We start from the raw sequence: 20,899 nt of genomic DNA on the forward strand, positions 1-20,899 counted from the left end.
CAGATCTAATCAATGCCGGGAATAAGCTTCTTACAAGAACGACTATTCAATTAAAACACTATCAGTTCTTGATGATGGAATCACGTGTTGAGTTTGTTTTAATTTCTGTGGTTCGTATTGATAATGGAAACACGTTTTCTAACCTATCACTAGCACTTGCTTGCTAAAAGATAGTTTCTAAATATAGATTCACAAACATTATTGTACGTAATAGACTCGTTACATATAGTGAAAATTAGTGACAAATAGTAGTTTATAACAACGTTGCACTATATTAGGAGAAAGTGACGAGGACATTTTGGTGGCACCAAAAAATGTCCCTCGCCTCATATTCACAGCCATGTAAGCTGAGAGCGAAAATCCTTGATTTTTCTTGTTCTCACAACATAATATTCTCCTGTTTGATGGGGCTTGTTATACCAAAAGAGAACGCTTGTTTCTCAAGTCGGAATTTATGAAAAAAAAAAAGAAAAGGAAAGATAATACTCTTCAAGCACTTTTTTTTGTTTTGAGACATTGTTGCTCCCTATCCAACCACCTTTTCCAACATGCTCAACTTTAGTCCAAGATCGTGGCAAGAATGATCCATACAATAGTCTACAAGGCCATGTGATTGCCCCTTACAAAAGCCAAAAATGCAAGTCCTACAAACGTATAAATTATACTAGAGGAAAAGCAGTGATTCACACATTTTGTTCCCACCATGAAAGAGAAGGAATAAATGGGAAAAAAGAACAAAAAGTTTTGCACGGCTGGCGCTTCTTTTTTGTGCTTGTTCTTAATTCCTATTCATTCCTTGTAAACCTCAACTTTTGTAAGAAAAGCAGCGATCCATCTCAATCACTAAGAAAAATCATTTCGTTCCCCCTAAGGAAAAGATGCATTTATGCAAGCTGTAATTCACCATGGACGAGATGAAAATTTGTACGAGGATATTTTCTTGAGCCGGATCGATATGGTTAAATAGGCATGCTAGATTCTTACGATTCCTTTTGTGTTTATGCTTAACGTATGCTCTGTGCATGAATTTTCCAATTGTTATGTAGACGTCTGCAAAAATGGCAATTAGGAGAAAAGAAACCATAATCTTGTAGTATTAGCAAAAGAGTGGGTTAATTATGAACTTGTAATCATTGTCACGATGACAATCCTCCCTGCCCTAAAACTTTCTTTTTCCTTTTTGGAAAAATCCATATTCGCGAAGCATCATCCCCATCTTCATCTCTTGTTGAGTGCCAAAAATTGAACTAATGGTAATTGGGAAAAGAAAAAAAACCATGTCGCTCCTAGCTGATGCAATTTTATTGAAGCTTTTGTTGCAGCTCATGACCAGTGACACTATCAGAACAGCCAGAACATTGATCTATCGATGCACACTCCTAAAAATGTTAACCTCAATCATTGCACAATCTTCAGATTGATGCGATACAACAAGTCTATGGAAAAGTTTAATCTAGATCATAATAATTATAGTGATTGTTGATTTGTAGTAACTGTTGCAGAAATGTCACCATTGCGTGCTGTCAAGTATCAAACATCACATATCTTGATATTTAAATCGAAGAATGGTATCATCTATTTGCGCAATGATATCATCAAGCAACGTCCTCTAGGTGCGAACTATTCTCTACTATACTACTACTATATACGAGGATGAAATGTTCGATAAATTTCATTGGATATGCAAAAAGTGAGTACTTTATAAAGCTATTCTTGATTGGAATAATATTTGTTTTTTTGCCCCTGATTAGTGAAAGTAGAGGTCGTCTGTTTGGCTATGAAGGGAATTTTAAGCCAGATCACAACCAAAAAAGAATGACACCTCGATCATTAATTAGGTCCATTCCCAACTTTTGCTATAACATAATGGGATTAAACGCAATTACGGAAGATATTGAGAGAATAAAGGCCAAAGGGCGTGCAACAAAACATTCGGAATGAAGTATCAATTCCATTTAGAAAAAACAAATAAGGAGAATATAGGTTGATATTATTCCATATAATGATCTCCATGGATAATGACTGCATGAATGCATCAACGTAACTCAACATCAAGATAAAAGTGGGATGTGCAGAAGTTACGTATTGAAGTTATTGTGTGCTCATTGTTTTACACTTGGAGTGCTAAAGAATTAGTGGGGTTGGAATTTAATCTAACTAAATTCTCATTCATCTCTTTGGTTTTCTTTGAAATATGTGTTTATAATAACCTAATCAAACTTACTAACTTACCCTGTAAGATTGCCTTTTCAATTTGTTTCAATCTCGATTTTGTAAGGTAAAGAAAAAAAAATCGGTATTCTACCAAATCTCTTATATGTTGACTTAACTCAAGACGTGTTAATGATATTGGATTAAAATCTATGTGCTAATAAAGGGACTTGAACCTTAAAATTTGATATCCTCCTAACTCGACATTAGTTTTTTACTTACAAATTAGTGAATACAAATATGGGTCTTTTTTCCCCTAGAAAGGAAAATAAAAAAAGTTGTTAAAAATCAACCCTTATGAAGAGTCTTTGGTCTAACAATAACACCAAGAAGCGCATCTGGTGTAGTGGTATCATAGTACCCTCCCACGGTACTGACCGGGGTTCGATTCCCCGGATGCGCAATTGGTTACCTCTCTTTTTGTGCCTTGAAGAAAATTTTCACCTTGGTTCTGTGGTTGTATCGCAACGGATCCTCTGTACCACAACCCTGTCTCACACCCTATCCCACCCCTCATAAACTTGCCAAGTGTCCTTTTATTAACCCAATCCTGAAACAACCCAACTCGAACCATGTTTAATTATTTAACCGATTAATCGGGGTGAGAAACTTAATCACACAAAACCAAAATCCATTAAACTAAAAACCCAAAAAACAAAATTAAAGATTAAACAAGGCACAAAAAAAAACCCCACAAGGCCACGATTCTGGTTTCCCATCAGATTTCACTCCTCCTCAAAAGCACAATATGAAGAGTACTTATTTGAAGGAAAATTCACCTACGTACCTTGCTCCGTTGAAGACTAGCTTTAGTTTAGGAGAAAAGGCTTCAGTTTAGGAAAATTCACCTACGTCCCTTGCTCCGTGAATATTTCGTCAAAGCTGAATGGTGAAGATGATGAACTCGGACAGCCCTGCTGCGTTGCGATGAAGGTTTTGAGAAGGATACCAATCTGATGGGAAACCAGAATCGTGGCCTGCTGCGTTGAATTGCACTTTGTTGTCCTGCCCGAATTTTGTGACGGAAGCTTTTGAGGAGGAGTGAAATCTGATGGGAAACCAGAATCGTGGCCTTGTGGGGTTTTTTTTTGTGCCTTGTTTAATCTTTAATTTTGTTTTTTGGGTTTTTAGTTTAATGGATTTTGGTTTTGTGTGATTAAGTTTCTCACCCCGATTAATCGGTTAAATAATTAAACATGGTTCGAGTTGGGTTGTTTCAGGATTGGGTTAATAAAAGGACACTTGGCAAGTTTATGAGGGGTGGGATAGGGTGTGAGACAGGGTTGTGGTACAGAGGATCCGTTGCGTGGTTGTATTTTTACTTCCAATATTCTGTTACTTTCGTTTCTGAATCTATATCCAGCTGTTTCCCTCGATTTTTTCCAGGCATTCTGAGGTTTCAGCACTAGGGCTGCAAACGAATCGAGCCGCTCGCGAGCCGCTCGCGAGCGGCTCGAGTCAAGCTCGAGTCGAGCTCGTTATTAATCGAGCTCGAGTCGAGCTCGAGCCGGCTCGAGTCAAACTCGAGCTCGAGCTCGAGCTCAGAATATTAAGCTCGTTAGCTCGCGAGCCGGCTCGCGAGCTTGGATATATATATATTTTTTTTTATTTTTATTTTTATTTAATAATAAAATTACGTATATTATATATATTTTTTTTTATTTTTTATTTTTATAGTAAAATTACGTATATATCCTTAATATTTTATTATTTATTAAGAAAAAAATATTATTTTATTTATTTTTTTAAAAATAAAATAATTATTTTTTATTTTTTTTCGAGCTCGAGCTCGAGCTCGAGTTCGGCTCGACTTGATTCGAGTCGAGCTCGAGCTCGAAATTTGCCGGCTCGTCGAGCTCGAGCTCGAGCTCGAGCTTGGTAAAATTTAGTCGAGGCTCGGCTCGATTAGCTCAAAGCTCGACTCGGCTCGGCTCGTTTGCAGCCCTATTCAGCACGAGAGACAGCAGTAACAGTCTTGGCATCTAGATTGCAGAGTTAACTATTCTTTCGTGCTAAAAAGCTAATTTTGCAAAATTATAATGCAATACCTTGGCCTTTCAACCACTAAACGTTTCCAAATTACAGTTAAATAACATACAAAGGAACACAAAAATGCGGAAGAAAGCATTAAAATGACACATTAGCAACATTACCAGAAGAAAACCAAAGTGGCCCAGCCGTTGTTGAAGTACTCAGTAACGGAACAAATCAAGCGGCTCATTTGTTCTATAGGTGTTGGCTTAAGAAGCCTGTGGCCCTTGGCAAAACTTCAGGCATTAGCTTTTGTGCACTACACAGAACCTGCAACGCTCTAGTTGATGTACCCAACGGTTAGCATCCTCTAACTCATTCCAGATGCTTCCCAAGTCCCAACCATGGTTCAAAGTCGTGGTCGCGGCTGCGGTCGCGGCCCAGACTGTTCCACATCGGTCTGGATATATCTGTTGTGGTCTCGGCGAGACACGAGTTTTTGAAATATTTAATATTCTAAAAATTATAAAAATATGATAAACAAAAATAATTAAAAAATTAGTAAAAATAATAAAAATTCGAGTTGACTCGGAGTGATTCGGTGTGACTCGGAAGTTTCAATCCTTCACGGTGACGTCTCAGTGAATCAAGTATCTCGGAATCGTATTGTCCCGGTATCGTATCGGAAAGGCTCGAGACAGTGATGACTCGGCAGAGTCGTCTCGGATTCAGCCGAGTCTTTGAACCATGGTCCCAACCACTTTCACCTCGTTAGGAAGAAAAATCTAAGTAACAAATAGGGCAGAAAAATGGTGTGTCTAGTTGGCTAAGGATTGGGATGCAATCTATAAATGCACCAGTGGAAGAATACGCAGGTAAGAACTTGGTGCAGGAGAGAAAGTACAGAATGTTTAAGCTATCTAAAGCAGCTCCATTTGCAATGGAGAAATGTGATCTGCTCTTTTTCAAGTAAATGTAGCAGACAACAAAAAACAAAGACACCTTAGCAGTGATTATCAATGAGTGTGTTTGGATAGTAAATTATTTGGGATAATTTTTTGCAAAAAAAATACTACTGCAACATTTTTTTTTTATGTGATGTATGTTCCATCCTCTTTTGGCTATTCCCAGGAAGAAAACAACCAACAAAGCCTACAACGGAAAGGAGTTATATGAGAACGACTGAAGATTTTCAAGAAACATCCAGAGATCCATTTTGCACAAAACAAGTGTTTCCTAGAAGAGCCAACGAACAGCAGTTCAATTACCGAAATGATACTCCTAAAACAGAACAACATCAAACAGCAAGTAGCAAGAAGTACTATTGTTATGTTTCTTTCTTCTTTTCATGTTACATCCGCAAACCAACCTTTTGTCCTTGTATTATTCCACTTCTCCCTGTCAACACAAAGGCCTGTTGTCAGCAAAGCAGGGATATCAGGCAGTGAAGTTGGTGAACCAGACGAGGATTAGAACCCAAGGACTCTAGGAGAGCCTCATACACAGAAAATTAGCAATAGCATATTGAAGATATGCAGAAGCATTTTTCTAAGCTATAAGTGCAGATCTTTTAAGGTCAATTACGGCTTTTCTGCTTTTCCCAGAAATCTAGGACGAATTTTGTAACCATTTGCCACTACTTGCGAAATGGAATGGTAAAACCTCAATTAACTTTGATTTATCTTGGTGACTAAAATCAGTGGAGAACATTTAGGAATACGAAACTAAACAACTCTTTTTAAGATACGAACTACCAAGTAAATGCTTGAACTATCTCATAACATCAAGAGAATGATTACCAAAGCATCAGTAATCATTTCAAAACCAGCATAGAAACAAGAAAAATATATCAGCAAAGGAAAAATTCGACAATCAATCCAGGCATTGCCAAGCGCTGATTTGACAATGGTTTGTTGACGGCGCAGAGATAACAAAAACTTGTTTCAACTTTAACTCGAGTGGGAGAGCACCTTCTCATTTCCATCAACATACAACGATCAAGAACCATAAAATGAAGCGAGAAAGCTAGCCCCTACACAGCTACACTTTGATGGTATGACCGTGCTTGCTTTGGTTAATTATGACTCAAAGCATAGACAGATCATTACCAACATTTAACAAGAGTTCATAGTCAACTTCTAAGCTAACTAAAGTTTATGTAATCAGCTAGCAAGAATTCTGATCATAACTCTACAAGAACAACGATATAAAAAAAAAAAAAAAATCAATCATCGACCTTAACTAGAACACAGTTCAACATTACTCTAAACATCCCAAAGCCATATTTCATCCCTTTTACATAAATCTCATCTTTTACTTTAGAAACATTACAGCAAAACCCGAAAAAAAAAAGAGAATAGAATTATCCTGATTTTCAAAGCTCATCTTCCATCCTCAAATACTCCCCGATATCAGCCTGATGAATGACAACAATGCCATTGGGATCCATCTTCCTACAATCTTGGGTGCTCTTGGCCGCAACCCCAAATCCAAGGGGCATATCCGACATAGAAAAGACCACCACCCCATCATTAGGATTGATATTCTCCGTAATCCTCCCTAGCCCTCCTTTCAAAACATTATTTCCGTACAAAAAACTCATTTCGGAGGTGGGTTTTAGCCAAACTTTATGCTTAGCATTGGCAGCCAACAAGTTCAGGCTCTGGATGGTCAACTGAAATTTGCCCGTTTTCGTAAATTTCCCGATCTGGGTTCCGAGGGAAACTAGATTTTCACGCTTTATATTCGTTGCTCGCTTGACCAATGATTCGGAGACGTAGTAGACCCGGTTCTTTTGGAGACGGAAGCAGTAGCGGCCGGGATTTGGATCGGGGCCTTCGTGAGATGGGTTCTCCACGATGTTCTTGAGGTTGCTGCCGACGAATTTGAAGAGCTTTTCGAAGACTTGGGTGGTTTCGTTCTCGTCCAGCGGCCTCATCGCTTGCTCTCTTGGCAGTCGGCACTGATTAGCGTTTTCTACATTTTTCTGCGGGGTGGGTTTTGACATTAGGTTTAGGGATAATTTCAGAAACCTCGCTTGAGGTTTCTGATAATTTCACTGCCATCCTCTGAAGTTTTGGAAATACCACTTACCTCCCCTATAAGCTATTTAGGGCCTAATGTTTACCTCATAGATGGTCAAATGACTTTACTATCCTTACAATTTAGAAAATATTAGGTATTCATATGGAGAGAAACAATTTAGTCACTTTTACTAAATTAACCATGATTTTGAATATAAAAAAAATTTAAAATCTTGAATACTAAATTTTATAACAATAATTGTTAATATTTTAAAAGTCTTTTTCTATATATTAGTAGTTTTTGTAATTTCTTTCTCCTAAAAAAATTAAAATTCATATTTAAATATTATTATTTCATAAATTTTTCATAAGAATAACAAGATGAATATGAAAATACACAAAAAGAAGGTAAAGTATTAAAATATGTTTACAATTAGATTTTATTAAGTTATAGATAAAATGTAACTATACATAATCTATTATTTCGTTTCTTTTCCAAAATATTTGATTTTTTTTCTTTTCTTTGCGTAAGTAATCCAAACAAGATGGTTAGAAAAAAAATTTCTACTTTGATTTATTTGCTTTTCCATCAAAATCACATCCTTATATTAATCCAAACATTGCTTCAAAGATGGTTTTTTTCTTTAATTACAAATGATGGAAATTTTTTGTTAATCATGTGAAATAATAGACCTCGTAAGTTAAAGAAATAATTCAAAAAACATAACACATTTTAGCATATTTTATTTTTTTTTATCATTAGCCATCTATATCTTTTATCATTAGCCATCTATTGTGATGTTTTTTTTCTTAAAAAGGCCATACTTTGTCTTATTCAATTCCTTTTCAAAATCTTTCAAATTTTGATACTAATAGCTAGTTTGAATGTTTAGGTTAGAAAAGAAAATATCGAAAATGTTAAGTTAGGAAAGAAAAGAAAAGAAGAGAAAGGAAGAAATGAGATTTTAATATTGTTTGAAAGTTAAGGTAGGAAAAACGATGATTTTAGATATATATATATATATATATATATATATGTCAATAAAAATTTGTTCAGTACAATTTGAGGACAAAATTGGCATTTAAAAAATTTTTATTAGGTATTCTCAGCTTTTTCGATGTTTTTGGTAGCCATAATAGTAGGAGTTCATTCGTTCAAATTAGACGCTTTCTATCCTTTTTTGCCCCCTCAAAAACTTCCAAACACTAGAAAAATTGTCTTTTCTGTCACCTTCTTTTCTTTTCTTATCAAATCACAACTCCCAAACTAGTTATACGAGTTTAGAATTTTTTTCGCGTAAATCTTGATTCCAAATTAACAAGTTTTCCTTTCCAATACTTTGATTTTGTTTTTTTATGCAGTACTGTAACAAATAGTCATTGTTACTAAATTCTATTACACTCATGCTAGAGTTTAGTCTTTATTATTTATTTTTAACTAGTACTTCCTTTTGATAACCAACTAATAATAGTTTAAGGGGTATTTTTGGTATGAAATATTCTTCTTACTCTTGAAATCATTTTTTTATTGTTGATTTTTTTGAATTGGGCTAATTTATCATAAGAACATTAATTTTAAGAGAGGTCAATGATATTTTAAAAACTTCAGAGGAGGGCAATGAATCTGTTATAAAACTCAGGAGAGGTTTCTGAAATTATCCCTAAACCCTAATGTCATAAACCCACCCTGCAGACATGAAGTATGGTGGGTCGGGGCCTCCGGGCACAGGAAAAATGAGGTACCCGAAACTTTATGAAGCAAATATGGGCTTCAAGCCCAAAACAGGATAAAATGTACAATATCAATATATCATGGGAATAACTTGTAAGACCAGATTTTTAGAATAATTATTTTGGTCCACATTTTGTTTGTAAATTTTGGGAAAAAATAAGTTCAAAAAATAGGAATCGAAAATGATGCATCTACAAGTTTTAATATAGGGCTTTCCCTAGTTGTCTATATCTTATGTATACCTGGCAATTGGGCGGGTTTATATTGGGTTTTTATTTAAATGGGTTATACCCAATCCGTCAAACTTAAATTTGGGTTAATTTTAGATTGGGTCATATTGGATCATCACAAAATCATGACCCAATATATTAATTTAATAGATTTTGATACATAAACTCTCTCAAATATATTTTCACATACAACAAAAAAATTTCACACACATAAATACATTTTTATATAGATAGACATATTTTCACGCACTAAAACACTCACGATACAAACACACACTCACTTCTTAAATTCATTTGAAATACATTAGTGTGTTTGGATAGTAAATTATTTGAGATAATTTTGTGAAAAAAATACTGTAACATTTTTTTGATGTGATGTATGTGACATAAAAAGGTGATTGAAAAATGTGTAGATGATACAAGCAAATCAGTGTGTGTAAATAAGGTGTAAATAATATGCATTTCAAACACACTATTTTTACGCATACAAACACACTAAAATACATCCTAATATATTTTTACAAACACACGCAGATATTAACTGTTTAAACTCTAAAAAGGTTAGTGAAATTGTTAGAAATCTCAGCTCAGGAGAGGTTTCTGGAATTACGCCATATAAAAACGATGGCAAATTGGACCAAAAGCAGTAGCATAGCCTGCTTCCATACATTGACCGCTTCCAAACTTTGAAAATTTGTTTCTTTTTTTCCCTTTTTTTTTTAAGAATATACGGGACCAATTCCTCGGCAATGACAGTAGTACTTCGTAAAAACAGGAAACGGATAGACATTAATTAATTATTTGGCTACGAAATACTAGATTTAGCAACTAACAAACAAATAATAAGAAACTAGATTTAAATTCTACAGGTCAACAACTTCCTAATGACCTTCATTGAGCAAAAAAATTAATTTGTTTATTTTTTTTTAACTTAAGTTGGATAATGGGTGTCCAAGACAAATACCCAAACCGCCCAAAATATATGTGAGCTTTTATTACCCAACCCAAATTTGACCCAACACCCAATTTATCCAACCCAATCTCTCAAATTAGTGGGTGGGTTGGGTGGATTATTGGATTTTGAGCATAATTGCCAGCTCTAATCTTATGCATCATTATGATGCACCAATCTCTCCACAATAGCAAGGAAATGAAGGAAGTACTCTACAAGAATTCCTGTATGGCCAATTAATTTGGCGATACTCCTTATTGAAAGCTTTTTCTAAAGCAGGGCAAAGTACCCAAGAAGCAATGAAACAGAACATATTCAACTGGAAGCAGAGTTGATGCAATTTTATTTCTTCTTGTTGAGGTTAAAATCCATTTACTTAATTGACTCCAACATCACATGAGCAAGGCAGCAGTCCCGCAGCTATTATGTAATTGGCACAACCATGAATCAACCAAGAAGTCTTTCAAAGTTTGAGACATTCCATAACTTTGATTGAAGCTGGCCTTGAAGAAATATCCTCCTACCAAGCATTCAAGCACGGACGAGAAGTTAGAACAGTTGCATGGGGAGTAAACAAGGTACAGTATATGATGCAAATCAGCCAAGGTGTAGCAGTCTACACCGCCCATTATGGGTAGTTCGATTGGTCACAGTACGCTTCCTAAGGAACTGTTGTCCAGTGCCCGCCAGGATTCGAGTCCTATGGTTAACGTGTTTGGGGGGATGGGGCCTCTCCTCTCGGGCCGATGGGGGATTAGTCGGGTCCGGTTTACCCGATGACCCGGATACCCCCTCCGTTAGACCAAAAAAAAAAAAGTAGCAGTCTCCACCAAGGTACTTGCAATTCTTGAGCCTTTGTTTGTATACATTAAGCATATCGAAAACTCCCTCAGTGCAGTGAAGAGATGCTAATTGCAGTGTTGGGTTCTTTTTTAACTTTTTTTTTTTCCTAAAAAGTCTAGCAATGGAACAGAATTGACCGTAAATTGCCAATTAACCTATCACCGAAGGGAAATCTGTAGTATGATCTTGCATGCAGAATGAAAATCAAAGCTCATTTGGTCGAATTTAGTTAGGAAGGAAACAGCTTAAAGATCTCATCGAAGAGAATGAAGTCACCAACTTCAAATGCTGGTAACAAACCAAAGGGCTGAATGAACAATCAAAGCATGTCTTTGTTAGTACACTTTTTCATTTGTGGGCTCGTGCTCGAATAGTAAAATAAATCTATCAACGTACACTTGGGATTTAAGCATGAAAAAAGAAAAAAGAAGAAAAAGAATCAAACAGAAGCAGGAGAGAAATGCTAATTAGTCAATTGCTCACGTTCAGTGACTGAAATGGTTCTTTCTTATGAGCAGAAGCAGCTAAATCGATTGGCACAATCTCGAATTGGAGACCTTTCTCAAGCAGACAGAGCAAAACTCTGGTTGACATAGGGACTCCATGAACCTTCGTCGCGATGAAAAATGGTTAATTAGATCAAGAAACAAATCAACAGGGAATGACAACTAAAACTGCTGTAATCCTAATTAAAATAAAGCTGGGAAATGTTGAAAATATAGCTGAAGGAGAATGAATCAACGGACGTCTCTCCTGCCTAAATCTCATGTGGCACAAGCCTCACTTTGTCCTTAGTTGTCACTGGTTACTGAATGATTGCTGGCATTACATCATTCTCCACCCTCCTTAGTTGCCAAAAATAATTAAAATCACATCGCCAAAAAGTCAAGAAACAAAGAGCACAAGTTAAAGGGGATTATTCATTTGGCTGATTCTACAGCAGTCGGTCTGCGATATAGAGTGTTGATTTATTATAGATTGTGTGATTTGTAGTAAATTGTGAGTCAGGTCTACGATATATATATAGGAGATCTGTGGTTTATTGAAAAACTCGAATACAAGCTGCCATGATTTCCTCTTCTTGACTGCAACTCCAAGGTTTATTGTTATAGCCATCTGTTTTACAGCTAAGTATTTGGATACCGTTTGATATAATCTGCTTCCTACCCGGAAAAGCCATATATTGTATGCCTCCTAGTAGCTTGTAAAAGGGCACCAAACATCATAACTAGGCTTTGAATTTGATCTTGTTTGCCGCGTAAAGGCAGGAGGAACAAAAACAATAATGTGGAATATGAAGAAGGCAAATATTAATTGAAGCCACCAAGCTCGACTGGTATGTGCCTAGTTTTGAATTTTTTTTTTCTTCTTTCCTAAGAGGGGATGTTATCTATCCTTAGGGAAGGTCGAAAGTACCACAAAGTGTTTGGTAATAAACCATCAAAATTCGAACCTCAAACTTGGTCTTCGTAAGCCGAACTTAGGAGTATTCTAGAATGCTTGAGAGTAATAAATCCGAAATCTACTTGTTTATATCCTAGACATTTTATGCAATACATTTCCGTACTCCCTCCGTCCCAATTTTATAGGTTTGTTTTTGTAACGGCCCCACCTCCCCCTAAAGCGAACCAGAGGGTTCGGCGGGCCGCCTGCCCAACTCTCGCCGGGACTCAGTCGTTCACTAAAGTCCTCAATTGAATTTCAAGATATATATATCAAATATACATCAAAGGTTCCCAAACTTTATATATCAAAAGCGAAGCGTCCACGCTTCCACTGCGCCACTCTGATCCTTGATCACAATTATTATACAGGAGGAAGTCCAAAACTAGACTATTACACATCCAATCAATTCTAAACGTTCAATACAATCCCAATATGAATGATTACACAAAAGGAAATCCAAATTCAGTCCATACATGAGATAATCCATGAATAAACACTACAAGCCACTCCTTCGCCTTGAGCCCTGTGGAGGGGAATAAAACATTTTGGGGTGAGCTAGAAACTCAGCGAGTAACCAAGAAATTCAGTTATCAAATCAGTTTCACAATCGTTCATTTCAATAATGTCATGCTTCAACAATCAATGCACTTTCACTTCTCTCATGAGCCAGTGAAATCATGGTACTTAGACGTCCAACGCTCCAAACAATCATTTAACATTGAACATTAATATTGAACATTGAACATTGAGCCCATTGGTGCTCTACAGGAACATTAAACGGTGGAGGAAACGTCGGAGTCTAGCACACGAATTCCAAGTACTCATTTGAGCCAAAACATGTCAAGAACTTATATGCCGGCACACAGGATATGCAATCAAAGAAACGATGCAATAAACATTTTAAAGTAACGTTGCAAGTAGTTTAAGGTCACTCACCTCCACGGCTCATAATCCTGGTTCAATATAGCCAATTCCATCATTCAAGTCCAAGCCTTTCACATGAAACTTAAGGTAACCAACGCTATTAAAAATCGGACAGCATTTCCCCATAAATTCATCCTTTCCATCCTACAATCAAACCCAATCACATAGCAATTAACCACAATTGCTCAAAACCAGAAAACAGTTTTGACGTCCTTTTGCGGTAATGGCACCAAAGGTACTACGAGTATCGGATGGAGGTCCAAGACCCACCGTTTCGAAGCTAAGAACCAGGGTTACAACAATGTAGAAGGTCACTCAGTCCAGATCCTAGCACAACTAGGTCAAATATGCAGAATACCAAACCAGAATCGTAATTGCAGGTTCCCAAATCACACAATGCTGTAATTCGTCCAACTCAGTCTACACAGGTCCAACTGCATTGATTCCAAAGGCATATGATAGCTAAGGCATCAAGCTACATTTCATAAGAAGACACCAACAACAAAATCCAAACCAATTCCAGTCAAAACAGACGATTACAATCACAGTTCGCACATTCTGATCACCCAGAACAGCAACAGTAAAAACGGCATAACTCACTCTACACTACTCCAAATGCCCTGAAATTTTGCAGGCACTTCAAACTCATCAATACCTACAACTTTCATGTTTTGAGCAAAGTCCAATTAGGCCTCTAACCCTATGATCCAAAACCGGACAGAATTGGGGGTTATCAACCCTAACTTTTCTCATTTCAATCCAAACCCAAAATTGATTGCAATTTCCTATCATATGCACCTACTAGAGCCATAGCCCCTTATTACCAACCATCAAAAACAACCACACCATCAAGATCACATAAAACCAGAAAATTCCTCAAAAAAATAAAAACTTAACCAAATCACTTCAAACCAAGAAATAAACCACAATTTCTAACACAATAGCCACCATTAGGCATAAATTCAACATCATTAGGTGTAAGAGGATAGTCAATCACTACTTACCAAGTAAACAAGAGAGAGGGAGTTGTAGGACACCTTAGCTCTCCAAGAAAACTTCACTAATCAACTTACTAGCACCTAATGGAAGGATAATATGGAGTAGAAACTAATTTAGGTAAGTGGTTTGGATGATTTGTGCTAGTTGGGAGCTTGAAAATTGAAGAAATCCTCTTCCTTCTTGAGCTTAAGAGAGCCGGCCAACAAGAGGTGAAAAATGGTGAATTTTAGTGATTTTTTGAAGATATTAACCACTTAGTCAAAATAGTCAAAAAAAAGAATAGTAACTCTTAAGTCCTAACCAATATCATGGTGACATGTGGCACTCCAATAAATGCATTCCTATCCTTTCTTTTCTCTCTCACATCAATCATATCACACACTCTACTTATCTCTTAACACCCGATAAATTTTTCACAGTATCCGAAACTTAACCTTATTGGCCGAATTTTTCCGAAATTTCCGCACTAGTGGGACCCACGTCCATAATATATCCGTAATTTTTCAAAAACTACCCAATGCTAGAAAAATCATTTTAAAACTATCTTTGCTCATAAACTTTATCTGGGGAATTTTTCTAATCAAGAAAATGTAGAAAAGGCGGGCGTTTAAAAAAATAAACCCTAGAAAATTAGAAAATTTCCGGGTTCTCAAACTCTTTTTTTTCGGGGCGTCACAGTTTTCCTTTTCATTCATCCCAAATTATAGTCCATTTTTTGATTAAAAAATATAGTTAATATATAACTTTTCTAAAATGCCCATATTTAACGTAGGTTATTATTGAATATAACTAACTTATTTAATATAAAGCTAATTAATCATACTTCATTTAGTGTAAGTATATTTTAAGAAGATAGTAAACTGGATTTATTCTTCAAACAAAGTTAACTAACTTTTCTTAAAATAAAAAATAAAAAAACTAAACCTATCAGTGTGAGACATAAAGCAATAATATGTTGGAGCACCTATTTCACAAGAAGACAAAAGAAAGAGAAAAGGAAATAACAGAACAAGTATACTCACTTATGAATTGAATTGTTTTCTTTGACAAAAAAAAAAGAGTTAAATTGTTAGGCCTTGTTTGGATTGCCGGTTTCCGTCGAAAAATTACGTCGTTTTTCGTGATCACATTTCCCTATTACCTTTTTCCCTCACATACATCAAATCGCTACAGTAATTTTTCCATGAAAAATCACGGAAAATGCAATCCAAACACAACCTTATTTTTTGAAGTTTTTATAAAAAAAATGTATCGTAACAATTTGATGCATGCAAAGCAAAGGGGTGATTGAAAAATATTTTCACGGAAAACAAGAAATCTTTTTTATAGAAATATGGCAGTCCAAACAATGCTAATTAATTCTGACACCGTTAATGAATTTTTTTATATAATACATCATTAATGAATTCAATAGAGTTCTCGTACGTTTCACGTAAAGTCACATCATTAATGTCGTCAGTTTAGAGCTAATGGAAAAAAAAATCTTTTGTTGACCCATTCACGATGACAATTGAGGATGATAGCGAGAGCTAAACTAGTGAAGGTCTACTCAATTAAATTGGTGACCAAAGTTTGGTGCCTACAGAATATTCGACATTTTTTGGTCAGCTATCAATTTCAATGGCGCAATTTCTTGAAGCTTATGATTTATGAACTCACCAGTTGCAAGTTGAAATATCGATGCCGATTTTGCTAGACTGACAATATATCTCAGAATTTAGGCAAATTTTACAAATTTTACAAATGGCATAATACTCGAAAACTTTTCATTCATCAAAATGAAAAGTGAAGGTAAAAGTTAACATCTAAAACGTAAAAAAAGAAAATTTTCCGGCATCCTCGTGAAAGTCAATTACCCAAAAGCACCAACATAAAAGTGGGGGAAAAAAAAAAAGAAAGAAAATTAACAAAGAAATGACTGCTGCTCAGAAATCAAATCCACCATCAGAAAATCCGGCGTCGTATCCAGAATCATAAGCCGAAGCATCCGAAATTGCATCTCCGATCAACAATCCCCCCAGAGCTCCACCCAACAACCCGGCTCCCAATCCCATACCAAACTTATTCTTCTTAGGCGGCTGTTGAACGGGTGGAGCATATCCATACCCGGCCTGAGGCGGCGGGTATCCATATCCAGCTGGTGGAGGTTGCGGCGGGTACCCACCGTATGGCTGCGGAGGTGGGTATCCATACCCGTATCCTGCAGGCGGTGGCGGAGGATACCCAGCAGCTGCGGGTGCAGGATATCCCGTTGGTGGCGGTGCATATCCTGATGATGCCCCTTCCTTAGGTGGCGGATAAGGTTGCGCAGCCGCTCCTGAAGCCGCAGCCGGAGGAGGATAATAACTTGGCGGCGGATACGGTGAACTCGTTCCCACCGGAGCAGGGTAGGCCGTCACCGGCGCGTGATCGGCCTTAACAGTAGCAGCGTACGCCGTAGCCGGCGTATGATCGGCCTTAACAGTAGCCGGGTACGCCGTCGCGGACGCATGATCGGCCTTAAAAGTCGCCGGCCCAGAAATTTTGTCCACAAATTTATACGAAAAAGTGAGCTGACCTTTGGGTTTCCCACTGGGTTTTCTCACTTGATAGCTCACAAACTGTTGCTTCCCGTCAGCAGCTGCTCCGCCGGCAGATTCAAGAAGCTCTTTCATCGGAACGTGCACTTCTCCGATATCTTTATCCCCGAGAGCCCTTTCACAGCGGAGCTGGAAAACGAGAGTCAACCGGTTCTGGCGCGCCGCAGTTTCATCGACGGTGAACTTGATGGGAAAGTTCCAGGATGGGCTAGTGTCGCCGTCGTGGTCAACTGGGGTTTTAGTCTTCTGCTTGGCTTTGTCGCCGCCGCCGGAGATTGAAACGACGACATAAACGTCCATCTTGGTTATGAGATTGACTTTGTTGAGATCCTTTGCAGATAACTGATTGATCTCTAACGTTCGATACTCCATTTTGTGATGATCGGAATTTCAAGAAAGCCAATTGACTAGAGACGGAGAGAGAATTGCGAAGATGAAGAGGTAAGTAATACTTAAATGGTCTAGTATAGTTTTTTTTATCGGAAATTTTAGAATGGGACAATATTCGGTGAGTTTCGATATGTGTGTGTGTTGCATTTTCCTATACATATATGTGCGCGCGCGCGCGTAAGAAATAAACAGCGCGTTAAGGAAAGGGTGGAGGAGTCTCAGTCAACGCTGACAAGCTGTGTGAAGGGTGACCGCACCTGGTGGCTTCCTCAACCACAGTAACCACGGTCTATATGGGACTACTATGGGTCTGACTGTAGCCGTGGTTAAGGGTACTTTCGTCATTTCATAATTTTAAATTGGAAATTTTCAACATTTTATTTTGAGAGAGAATATTGGAAATGAAGATACAAGCATACAACTGTTATCTTTTTTCTTTTCTTTTCTTTTCAAATTCATTCATATATTGGGTCTTCATTTTAGGACAATGACGAAGATACAATTGGGACAATTGCCCCCACTACTGATCCCATCAAAATATATGATTTACATATACAAATTAATATCTTTGTCCCATAATTACATATATTTTCCCCACTACCCTTCAATAAGATATTTAGTTAATATTTTTTTTTGTTTATCACTTTGTCCATACTATAAGTAAATTGATTATAAATAATGGCACTTCTCATAGCTAAATAAAAAACAAAGACTCAACTTTAACTTTATTCTTCTTTTCCTTTTTTTAAAATTGCTCTCTACACACAAATCCATTCGAAAAGTTGTCATAATTTTTATTTCTTCACACATCGAAATTCACAAAAGTTACTGGTTCTCTCATTATTTTACTTTTATAAATAGAGAAAATTTATTGCGAATTTGATAGATAAAATTCATTATGGATCTAATTTTGAAAGCTGGCTCGGCTCGTGTTTTAGGGGAAAGCAATTTGCCTTTTTTTTTTAAGGGGAAGGAGTGATTTAGAGTGTGTTTGATAAAATTGAAATCTGAAATCTGAATCTATTAATTTATTAAATTATTAAATACTAAATCTAATACATTTGAATGTACGTGACATTAAATAATAAGTGAATAGTTTATTATTTAGAGTAAATTGTGCCTAAGAAATTTGGTGTCACATAATTAATTCAAATGTTCAATTTTTTATTATCAAATGCGTCTGAATATGTTAAAATATGAATTTATTAATTTTAAGTCTTGAATTAGATTATTAAACAGGACTTAGTGGCAACGAGATTCTCATGCTTGGCAGTGTTGTAGTTCAATGCAAAAGCACAAGTTGCTCCATTAATTTAACTTGGATTCCTGATTCCATTCCTCTTCTTTTGAACATAGACCCAGAAAAATGGGCCCAAGATGTGAAGTAATTAACCAGTTCAATTTAGAAAAAAATCAAAATCAAGTTATCGTTGGTTATTAATTTATCTCTTTCAAAGCAGTTGACTTTCTCCAATCCTCTGGAAGCACATCTCGTTCCACAGAATTCCGCTGACAGCCTGGTTGATAATCCAAGCAACCAATGGCTTCAAATTTCAACCCAAGAGGTTTTCTTTTTCTTTTTCCCTTTTATTTTATTTTATTTTTTGTGGGCAGAGAACGCGACAGTTTTTTTTTTCTTTTGTAACACGGATAAGAAGAATGCAATAGTTTTTAATAGTCAGCTCGCTCTACCAAGTCTAAAAATATGCCACTGTTGGTTAGCCTGCCTAAATACATTATTGTCAATTTTGATAAGGATTCTTCACGCACACAAAAATATTAATTACTCGAAATTGGTACAATAATCGCCTTGTTTCTTTTTATTCTTATACGTGGCTAGGGTGAGGAAGGAATTCTTTGATTGCAATTTTCTAGAGTTTTTTGTAAAAAATATGCTGTAGCAATTTGATATATGTGAGGTAAAACGTGATTGAAAAATGTGTTCACGAAAAACGTAGAAATTTTTTAGTAGAAAATCCCTTTCCAAACAAGGCCTTTCTTTTTCATTTTCTTCAATAAAAGCTAGATGCTACTATATAATTTGAATAACAAACAACTCTGATTTGAACACCATTTTCATGCTCAATTAGAAACTAAAACAAAAATTACATAATAGTGCTTAGGGTCAATTTAGTTGGCTTAAAGCCTAAACATCTTCGGTGTCTTTTGTAGTCCTTTGACTTGTCCCCTCTATCAAAATCAAAATCAAAATCTTTTAGGGGAACCCTTCTAACTGGTTAACAACTTATGAATAGTGCCATATGCAAATGACATGACTCGTTGATAAGCAGCACAAACTTGCAAGTTATACCAAGAAAAGGGTGAAAAAACTACTTAGGGTGCGTTTTGAAGATTTGAAATATCGATTGTTTGGATTGCATTTTCTTGGATTTTTTGTAGAAAAATTACTGTAGCGATTTGATGTATGTGAGGAAAAAAGGTAATAGGAAAATGTGATCACGGAAAAAGATGCAATTTTTCGGCTAAAAATGGCTGTCTTGAGTGCATTTTGCATTAAATAATAAGTTAAATAATAAATAAACAGTTTATCACTTATTTTTTTAGAATAAATCTTGCCTAGACAATTAAGATATTCTATTTTTTATTAGTAAACCGTATAAATATGTTAAGATCTAAATTTATTAAATTTAAATATTGAATTGAATTATTGAACAATGCCTTAGTTGAGAAGGGTATAAAGCAACGACAACAATTAATTAGGGAAGATTCCAATAGGCAGGGGGCGGGTGTGTGCCTCGTCAACTCAATACAAAAATCTTCTCCAGACATTTGTGGAAGTTTGAACAATTCTTTGTTGATTGAGCATTCGTGTCTGTTTAGGTATGACAGGAACCCGAGTAGAAAAGCTTCCACGATATGACTTGACTGGCCAACCACGAACTCTGTTCGATTTTTTTTTTTCTTTTCTTTCCCTTTTCTTCTTGATGCTTTCCACGGATCATTTTAAAGTTTTCAAAGTCTATACTACAGTACAATAATTTCTGGAATCAACTTGGGACTTTACTTTACAGAATCTCAAACGGAAAAGAACTTGGTGGGGGGAATGTGGAAATAATAATATCCCCCATTTGCCCATTCCACACGGAAGAAAAAAATTTGAAAGCAAAAGGCATTTCTCTGACTTTGAAATAGGGAAGGCATGTGTATTTTACAAAACATGAGGGGCAGTTCCTGAAATTATGGCAAACCCCGGGGTAGCCTTATGCGTCTAATCAAAAGGAGAACAGCTTCCGTCCAACGAGAAATTTCTAAAATTAAAAAAATTCTATAAAGGGGACATTTTTTGTATGGGATTCCGTTCGGGGGTCTTCGCATTCAGCAAATGCGAGCTCAAGGAACTCGCATTTGCTGAATGCGAGGTCTCCCTGAATTTTCCTAGCATTCAAATCAAAAAAAAAAAGAAAAAGAAAAAGAAAAACAGACCTCGCATTTGTTAAATGCGAGGTCATATACCTCGCATTTAACAAATGCGAGGTTCTCGCCCAGGCAACTCACTCAACCCGTAGCTCTCTTACAAACCCAGCTGCAAAGTTCCTCCTTTTTCTCTTAGTTTCTCCTCTGCTTTCTTTTCTTTCCTG

General features: G+C 36.4%; 2 protein-coding genes, 1 non-coding gene and 1 pseudogene across 3 annotated transcripts; 1 reads left to right on the plus strand and 3 right to left on the minus strand.

Annotated features, from left to right (window-relative positions):
* Positions 1 to 2,543: 2,543 nt before the first annotated feature.
* Positions 2,544 to 2,614, plus strand: TRNAG-CCC (transfer RNA glycine (anticodon CCC)). Its single transcript has one exon. It is a non-coding gene; the product is annotated as a tRNA-Gly (tRNA).
* Positions 2,615 to 6,110: 3,496 nt separating this feature from the next.
* Positions 6,111 to 7,187, minus strand: LOC113736703 (uncharacterized). Its single transcript, XM_027263777.2, has one exon. The coding sequence runs from the start codon at positions 7,118 to 7,120 to the stop codon at positions 6,557 to 6,559; it is 564 nt and encodes a 187-aa protein (XP_027119578.1). The 5' UTR covers positions 7,121 to 7,187; the 3' UTR covers positions 6,111 to 6,556.
* A 3,395-nt stretch (positions 7,188 to 10,582) lies between these two features.
* On the minus strand, positions 10,583 to 11,586 carry LOC140038761 (glutathione S-transferase PARB-like; annotated as a pseudogene).
* Positions 11,587 to 15,993: 4,407 nt separating this feature from the next.
* On the minus strand, positions 15,994 to 17,448 carry LOC113738117 (uncharacterized). Its single transcript, XM_027265302.2, has one exon. It carries the CDS (start codon positions 17,280 to 17,282, stop codon positions 16,257 to 16,259), a length of 1,026 nt encoding a protein of 341 aa, XP_027121103.1. The 5' UTR covers positions 17,283 to 17,448; the 3' UTR covers positions 15,994 to 16,256.
* Between the last annotated feature and the right edge of the window lie 3,451 nt (positions 17,449 to 20,899).

Source organism: Coffea arabica, chromosome 3e (genome assembly GCF_036785885.1).
Source record: "Coffea arabica cultivar ET-39 chromosome 3e, Coffea Arabica ET-39 HiFi, whole genome shotgun sequence".
Classification (NCBI taxonomy): Eukaryota; Viridiplantae; Streptophyta; class Magnoliopsida; order Gentianales; family Rubiaceae; genus Coffea; species Coffea arabica.

Excerpts from the sequence above, each read along its gene's own strand:
- LOC113738117 (XM_027265302.2), bottom strand. The coding sequence starts at position 17,282 with ATGGAGTATCGAACGTTAGAGATCAATCAGTTATCTGCAAAGGATCTC.
- LOC113736703 (XM_027263777.2), bottom strand. The coding sequence starts at position 7,120 with ATGAGGCCGCTGGACGAGAACGAAACCACCCAAGTCTTCGAAAAGCTC.